At 38.9% G+C, this 8940-nt stretch overlaps 1 protein-coding gene across 1 annotated transcript; it reads right to left on the minus strand.

The window, feature by feature from the left end:
* LOC109220663 (tigger transposable element-derived protein 6-like) lies at window positions 2512–3857 on the minus strand. The gene is made up of 4 exons (XM_019385124.1): window positions 3614–3857; window positions 3142–3395; window positions 2848–3076; window positions 2512–2774 (listed from the first exon to the last, which is right to left on the minus strand). Exons 1-4 carry the CDS (start codon window positions 3855–3857, stop codon window positions 2512–2514), a joined length of 990 nt encoding a protein of 329 aa, XP_019240669.1.

The following is an 8940-nucleotide window of genomic DNA, read 5'->3' on the forward strand; positions in this document are numbered from 1 at the left end:
AGACGCGCTTCTGTCTTGGTGTTTTACACATGTTGGGTCCTGGTCAAAGAAGGTATATATTAGACACACTTTAAAAAGGTTAAGTGTGTAATATTATTTTCGCCTAAAAAAAGTGTGTAACAGGGATTTGGCCCATAGTTCAAGTGTCAACTTATGTATTTTGCCTTCATGATACTAATCAAAGGCATAATGGTCCTATGACATTCTGAGAGATTTTATTGACGTACTTTTCATGCATTGCATTCATTTATATTGACCCATGACCAAATGGCATTATATATATATATATATATATATATATATATATATATATATATATATATATATATATATATATATATATATATATATATATATATATATATGGGATATGGGAAAAGGTTACAGCGTTATATACGCACCACCAGTTGATTAGCTGGTGTACGTTGATGATTTGCTCACAGTGGCCGAGATGATATGATAGGATGCCCTAAGAGGCTTCATGATGTTATGAACGCATACACATATGCATGGTATGATATTTATACGCATGTTCATGACATTATAATATTGAATGATTCACAGAGCTATTCAAATATACGTGTTGAATCTTTTACTCCATGTTTCTCTCATGTCTATTGTTTACTGATTTTCATTCCTTACATACTCGGCACATTATTTGTACTGACGTCCCTTTTGCCTGGGGACGCTGTGTTTCATGCCCGCAGGTCCCGATAGACAGGATGAGAGCCCTCAAGTAGGCTATCAGCTCAGCGGAAGGTGTTGGTGCGCTTCATTTGCTCCGAAGTTGCTTATTTGGTCAGTATGATTAGGACATGTATTGATTAGTATGGCGGGGCCCTGTCCCGACCTTTATGACATTTATGTACTCTTAGAGGCTTGTAGACATATGTCGTGTATGTGAAAGATTGTATGGCCTTCTCGGCTTATGTTCAGTGTACGAGTGATCATTTTTGGTCTTGTAGGCCAGTATGTCATATGTATAAGTTTGTATTCCCCCACGCTTTACTTCGGTTAATTTACCTATGATAGAATGATACGAAAGATACGTTACGTTGGTGCTCAGTTGAGTAAGGTACCGGTGCCCGTCGCGGCCCATCGGTTTGGGTCGTGACAGAACCATTTCGTTCAACAACGAGGATGCCGAAGGCATCATGCAACTGCATAGTGATGCACTAGTAATATCTATACTTATAAATAAATCTCGATTTAAGCGTGTGTTGATTGATCTAGGTAGCTCGTCCAATATCATCAGATCGAGGGTCGTAGAGCAGTTGGGTCTATAAGACCAAATATTGCCGGCAGTCCGGGTTTTAAATGGATTCAACATGGCATGCGAAACTATTAAAGGGGAGATAACCCTACCGATGAACACCATCGGGACCATTCAGGAAATAAAATTCTATGCGACTGAAGGGGATATGAGATATAATGCTCTATTCAGAAGACTATGGGTTCACAACATGAGGGCAGTACCCTCGGCACTACACCTGGCACTGAAGTTCCCCATATCGGGAGGAATCAAGACAGTTTATAGAGAGCAGCCGACCGCAAAGAAATGTTTGTAGTCGATGAGGTGATCCCGATATCCGCACTCTCGACATCAAAGAACACGGAGCCGGTTAGGAAGAAACTAAAGAGCAATCACCAATGCTGACCCCGACCAAACCGGAGAAGTAAGGAGTAGGCGAGGAAGATGATTACTGAGTCTCTAGGTTGTTTATCACCCCTGACGATTCCGATGCCACCAAATCAACGGTCGAGGAGCTAGAGCAAGTCATAATGATCGAACACTTGCCCAATCGGAAAGTATACCTAGGCACGCGGTTAATTCCCGAGCTCCGGAAAAAACTCATTAAATTCTTATAGCTAACATAGATTGTTTCGCTTGGTCTCATCTTGATAAGAAAGTGATCCCGCCAGAAATAACCACTCATAAGCTGAGCGTGGACCCAAAGTTCCACCCGATTAACAGAAGAGGAGGCCTCAGTCCGAAGTCAAGCATGCATTCATCAGAGACGAGATATCCAAACTCCTTAAAATAGGTTCCATTTGGGAAGTCAAGTACAGTCAAACCTCTCTATAACAACATTATTTGTTCGAAAATATTTTGGCTTTTATAGTGTGGTTGTTATACACCTATAACAACATTTGGTGTTTGAATATATTTTGGCTGTTATAGACAAAAATTATCCAAAAATTATTTTTTTTTCTTTTTTAATATTACATATAAAGGTAAAAAATATTTAAATTCAAAATCTCGAAAGATATGAATATTTTACGAATTAAATTCTAAAGAAATCTAATACATTATTAAAAAAGTTCATATCTAAACGTCAAACATTTAAACTCTAAGGCACATAATTAAATCTTTCAAGATTGATGAAAGAACTCCATAATTGTAGCTTGTTTCGTAGATTCCAGTCTCTTACTAGCACTATAACGCCTGAATCGGCGAAGATTTGTATCCAAACTTTCAGCAAAAGGATATCCAATTGCTTTTCCTTGAAGTCAATCTAAGATCTTAATAATTGAATCTTCTATCTCAGTCCAAGTAGCAGTAGGTTGAGGTTCTTCGTCAGCACTTTCATCTGCCTCCATAGTGTCTTCTTCTTCCACTCCAATAACTTGGGCAGTAATTTCTTCATCAGTGAAAGTGTCAATGATCGGAAGTATTGCATCAAATTGCACATATGTGGTAGCATCAATCGCCTCTTTGATGTTATCAGATGGGATTTGAGCTACAAGTGGTGATAAATTCCCAACATCCTCGACTAGTTCAATGTTTTCACTATCAATCAATATTAGGATTGTCATGTGTAGGTAGGATTCCATTATTTTTCCAACAATGGAGAATGGTGGAGGCTTTCACATCTTTCCAAACTTTTACTAGAGTGTTAATAGCTTGTCGCATATTGAACTTATTGTCGCTAAATAGTGGATGTCTCCTATTGCGCTCATATTCATCAATCAAATGCTTGATGAAGCGGCTTTTGTACTTAACTTTAAAATTTGCAATTGTACCAGCATCAGCAGGTTGAAGATGTGATGTTGTATTAGGTGGGAGATAATGAACCTGAATAATTCAATGTTAGTACAATAACACCATTAAAAAAATATGATCAAGGCTACAACAAATACCTTAATATGTGTTAATTGACTTTCGTATTCCTCGATGTCATGAGGAGTAGCATTGTTCAACAATAGAATCTTGCGATTTTCATCTTCAAATTTAGCATTTAATCTAAGCATGTAGGTTTTGAAAATTTCACGAGTTATCCATGCTTTCTTGTTATAAAAATAATTTATGTGTGGCAGGGAGGCCATATCTACATTCTTATAACAACGAGGTTTAGCAACAGTTCCAATTACTAGAGGTTTTAGTTTCTCTGTCCCTGCAATGGAGTACAAGTGAAAAAAATAAGTTAATAAAAGTTGGATTTAATTTTGAGTTTAAATTTAGAAATTTTTTAATGCAAATCACTCAACTAAGAATCAAGTTAAATATTTCATAGAAATAAATGAACACTGTCAATACTAGTTTGAAATAATTAAGCATTTAAATTTTAAGAAATTTCAATAAACTAAATCTATTTCTAAAAATATATCTTACCAAGTGCATTACACATTAACATTACGGTAGTTCTGGATCTGTCTTTCTTACATTCGCTCTCTGGCGCTTGAGCAAGAGTCTTGTTGGGAGCCATACGAAAGAAAAGGCCGGTCTCATCACAATTGAAGACATCTTTAAGTGCATAATTTTTTATTACTTCTTGAAGCTTAGTGCGGAAAGCAGGAAGATCTTGGATGGGTGCGCTTTCAGCCTTACCCATGAAAACGATGAGATTTGATCCCATGTCGTTGTTTACCGTAAGAGACACTCGTTAGAGGCAGAGAATTTTTTTTTCTCCAGTGTGTTAATACCTATAGATTCTGCAAAATTAAGAGCTTTGGAGACGATGGTTGCATTTGTCAAGATGACATGATTTGCCCTTGCTTGAGTTAACCAAATCTGTACTGCTTTGTCGATCTGGTTAATCTTAATTAACTAGTTTTTGGAGGAACAAAAGTTTAAATAATTTTTCTTTTATACATACCTCTGGATGCTCACATTCGCGCAATCTCTTGCTTTTTACATGCCTTTGAACAACTTCTGCTTGCTTAGCCGCCTCTATATACTTATTCTTCTTGCTAAGAATGTCGGTGACTGTTTGACAAGTAGCAAGTGAAAATTTCTCTTTTAATTGTTCATGAGTGATGGTAGAATTATCTTTTTTGTATTGGCACAATGCTATCTTCGTTTTCAAAGGAATAGCTTGGCGTTTAGACCCCATATGACATGAATAAAATTAAAGAAATAGTTTGAATTTTCTACACGAATAACTTTAGTGAGTTCTTCAAAATTTATTACCTATGCGCTAAAATTCACTCAAATATATAAACATCCAAAGAGTATCACGTGCAAATCTCTTCAAATAAAAGATTATGATGTGCATATCTTAAAAAAATGTGAATATATTACATTTACATATTATTGGCATTTGTACAATATAGAATATATCATATGTAGATCTTCAAATAAAAAAAGAATGATGTGCATATCTTCAAAATATATAAATAAATCTTTTAGGTATTTTTGGCATTTTCTAATGAAAATATATCATTTGAAGATCTTCAAAAATACAAAATAATAATGTGCTTATTTTCACGGAACGTCTGTTATCCTTAAGATATATATTTCTATAATAAGTTGTATATTCAAGTTATAAAATATTTGATTAAAATATTTAGATTTATTATTAGTAATAATCTTAGAAAATTTACATGGTTGTTATAGAGGGGTAATTTTACAAAGAGCTTACTGTCATAAAGACGGTTGTTGCTGTTATAGGTAGAATGTTGTCATAGAGAGGTAAAATATAATATAAAAAATCGGATCTAAGAAAAACTAGGCTTTTATAGTGAATGACTGTTGTATAGGGATGCTGTTATAGAGAGGTCTGACTGTACCCGGATTGGTTAGCTAAGTGGTAATGCCTAAAAAGGGAAATAAATTAAGAATATGCACAGATTACAAAGACATGAACAAGGCGTGCCCTAAAGACTCTTTTCCTTTTCCTAAGATCGATTGCATGATCGATGCGATGACCGGGCACGAGATACTCAGCTTTCTTGACGCCTATTCTGGGTACAACCAAATCCGGATGGACCTGGGCAATCAAGAAAATACTTCCTTTATAACTAAATTCGGCACCTATTGTTTTAACGTAATGTCATTCGGACTAAAGAATGTGGTGTCACTTATCAACGCCTAGTAAACCGGATGTTCGAAGAACAAATAGGAAAATCAATAGAAGCTTATATTGACGACATGTTAGTTAAGTCCTTGCGAGCAGAGGACCATTTGAAACATTTGCATACATACTGAAGAGATACAATATGAAGCTGAACCCGAAGAAATGCGCATTCGGGGTCAGATCCAGAAAATTCCTTGGATTCATTGTGTCCAACCGAGGGGTTGAGATCAATCCCGATAAAATCAAAGCTATAGAAGACATCACCATGATGGACAGTGTCAAGGCCGTTCAAAGGCTAAACGCGCGCATAGCTGCCCTGAGCTAGTTTATATTGAGGTCCTCAGATAAGAGCCATCGGTTCTTCTCATTATTGGACAAGAAGAATAACTTTTCTTGGACTCCCAAATGCCCACAAGTTTTGGAAGAACTCAACGGCACCTTTCGAGTCCACTCTTGCTCCATACTTTGAAGGTGGATGAGCAGTTGTACCTTTACTTGGCGGTATCCGAGGTCGCAGTAAGTGAAGTCCTAGTCGGGGAAGAGGAAGGTATGCAAATTCCTATTTACTATGTTAGTAGAACTCTAGGCGAGGCCGAAACAAGGTATCCTCATTTGGAAAAATTGGTGCTCGCTTTGTTAAGCACCTCCAGAAAGTTAAAGTCGTATTTTTAATGCCACCCCGTATGTGTCGTAACTTCTTACCCACTAAGGAACATTATGCATAAACCCGGGCTCTTGGGCCAGTTTGCCAAATAGGCCATAGAAATTAGTGTGTACTTATCGAATATTGACCCCGAACTGCCATAAAATCACAAATTTTGGCAGACTTCGTGGCCTACTTTACGTCGGCCTTAATATCTGAAGTCAAAAAGAATTATTGTTAACCTCGGGGACTTCCTCGAGAATCTGGACCCTCTTTACGGACGGTGCCTCGAACACAAAGGGGTCCAAACTCGGTATCCTATTGAAGTCGCATACGGGTAGCATAGTTAGGCAGTCTATTAGAACTGTGAAATTGACTAACAACGAGGTCGAGTATGAGGCCATGATTGCAGGTCTCGAAATTGCTAAAAGACTTGGGGCCGAGGTGGTCGAAGCTAAGTGTGATTCCCTCCTTGTGTTAAATCAAGTCAATGGGACGTTCGAAGTAAAACAGGAATGAATGCAAAGGTATTTAGACAAATTGCAGGCAACGCTGCATCAATTCAAGGAATGGAACCTACAGCACGTGCCCCGATATCAAAATAGCAAGGCAGGTGCTCTGGCTAACATGGGGTCATTAGCTGATGACGATGAATTCAGCTCAGGAACAGTCGTACAACTCATGAAATCGGTAGTGGAAGAAGTCCATGCCAAAATAAACTCAACAAGTTTAACTTGGGATTGGAGAAACAAATACATAGACCATTTGAAGACTGGGAAGTTGCCCTCGGATCCTAAAGAATCGAGAGATCTGTACACGAAAGCAGCCAGGTTCAGCCTGTCCGAAGGGACTCTGTTCAGAAGAACATTTGACGGCCCGCTCGCCATATGCTTGGGGCCGAGAGATAGTGAATATGTCTTGAGAGAAGTTCATGAAGGCACCTGCGGAAACCATTCGAGGGCAAAATCTTCGGTTCGGAATATAATCAAAGCTGGCTATTATTGGATCGACATGGTGAAAGATGAAAAGGACTTTGTATGAAGATGCGACGGTTGTGAAAAACATGCACTGATGATCCATCAATCCCGAGGACTACTCCATTCGGTCGTGTCCCTATGACCGTTCATGAAATGGGGAATGGACATTGTCGGTCCCCTGCCGTGGGCACCTGTTAAGGCTCAATTAATAATGTTTATGACCGATTATGTCTTTAAGTGGATCGAATCTTAAGCATTCGAGAAAGTTCGGGAAAAAGAAGCCATTGATTTTATTAGGGATCACATAATATGCCGATTCGGATACCGACCGAGATCGTGTGTGATAATGCAAAGTAATTCATCGGTAGCAAGGTAAATAAGTTTTCGAAGACCACAATATTAAAAATATACTCTCCACACCCTATCACCCTAGTGGAACGGACAAGCAGAATCTACAAACAAGACCATACTCCAAAATTTAAAAAAGAGGTTGACCGACGCCAAAGGGAAGTGGAAGGTAATTCTGCCCGAAGTCTTGTGGGCATACCGTACAACTACGAAATCTAGTACCGGGGCCACCCTGTTTCCATTGGTCTATGGTGCCGAAGAATTAATACCTGTCAAAGTGGGAGAACCGAGCCTCAAGTTCCGATATGCAACCGAAGAATCGAACGGTGAGGCCATGAGTATGAACCTTGAACTATTGGATGAAAGACGAGAGGCCGCCCTAGTCCGGTTGGCCACCCAAAAATAGCGGATATAAAGATATTACAACCGAACAACCAACCTGCGACACTTCAAGATCGGAGACTTGGTGTTGAGAAAAGTAACACTTCATACCCGAAACCCGAACGAGGGAAAGTTGGGACCAAATTGGGAAGGACCATAAAGAGTCATCAAAATTACCGGCAAGGGCTCGTACAAACTCAAAGGGGGAAACGGTGCACTGCTACCAAACAATTGGAACGTGAACACTTAAAGCGTTACTACCGCTAAGGTACGATATCATTTACTTTCTTATAATATTATGAATCGGGCTAACACTTGCAGGCAAAAGCCAAAGGAGAATATGACTATTAGGTCCGAAAGCATGCGTTACACTTTTATTCTCTTGAACCAATTTTGTCCCAAATGGGTTTTTCAGCAAGGTTTTTAACAAGACAACAGTAAATCGTGCTACCTTAGATTTGAAAACCGGTTTTAAATCGTAGTCAATGGGCGCATCAACAGTATCCGAGCCCTCCTAAGATCGACCTCGAATACTGGGGGCCATCACCCTCGGGTTAAGGTTCTTAGCAAGGAAAGAAGGAAACTTTGTACTTGAACAGCTTAGGCTCGACGGTTAGAATTAATTGTAAGGGCCAAACGGTCAATGAACCATGCCCGCGTAGGCCACCTTATCCATAATACAAGCTTTTACACGCTTTCAATCATGTACTTTACACACAAAAATAAAAGAAAGTTTCCACCTTGCTATTACGTATTTTTTCCTCTTCAAACATAGAGCCTAAGGGCTACCCCTATTTGGGGACTATCGAGCCTAAGGGCTACCCTTATTCGGGGACTATCGAGCCTAAGGGCTATCCTTATTCTGGTACTATCGAGTCCAAGGGCTACCCCTATGTGGTTCAAAATAAGCTCAGGCAACTCGGGCTACAAAATCTCGGAGGCACAAAGCATATTAGGTAGTGTCTAAACACGAAAGGCTAAGGCCACCCCAAAAAATGACTAGGAGACGTCCGAATCTCGTAATCAGAACATAAGGCCGTAATAAAAATTCAAAACTTGCCAAAAGGTTACCCTCGGCAAAAGCATCGTCTAAAATCACTTAAGCAACTTGAGAAAACTGCCAGTCACACCGAGTTTTCAAGGCCTCGATCAAATAAAGTTGCATCGAAGTCGGGCTCTATTTTGACATATGAAAAATGAACGACTTATTAATACATTTGATTCTATGCCAAGGCATCAGAAATATGTAACGACCCGACCGGTCGTTATGAACTTTTGTACTTTGCTCGCCAGT

Source organism: Nicotiana attenuata, chromosome 2 (assembly GCF_001879085.1).
Source record: "Nicotiana attenuata strain UT chromosome 2, NIATTr2, whole genome shotgun sequence".
Taxonomy (NCBI): domain Eukaryota; kingdom Viridiplantae; phylum Streptophyta; class Magnoliopsida; order Solanales; family Solanaceae; genus Nicotiana; species Nicotiana attenuata.

Excerpts from the sequence above, each read along its gene's own strand:
- LOC109220663 (XM_019385124.1), bottom strand. The coding sequence starts at position 3,857 with ATGGGATCAAATCTCATCGTTTTCATGGGTAAGGCTGAAAGCGCACCC. Across the intron at positions 3,396-3,613 it reads GTTAATGTGTAATGCACTTG|GGACAGAGAAACTAAAACCT; the intron begins GTAAGATATATT and ends ACTCCATTGCAG. Across the intron at positions 3,077-3,141 it reads GTCAATTAACACATATTAAG|GTTCATTATCTCCCACCTAA; the intron begins GTATTTGTTGTA and ends TGAATTATTCAG.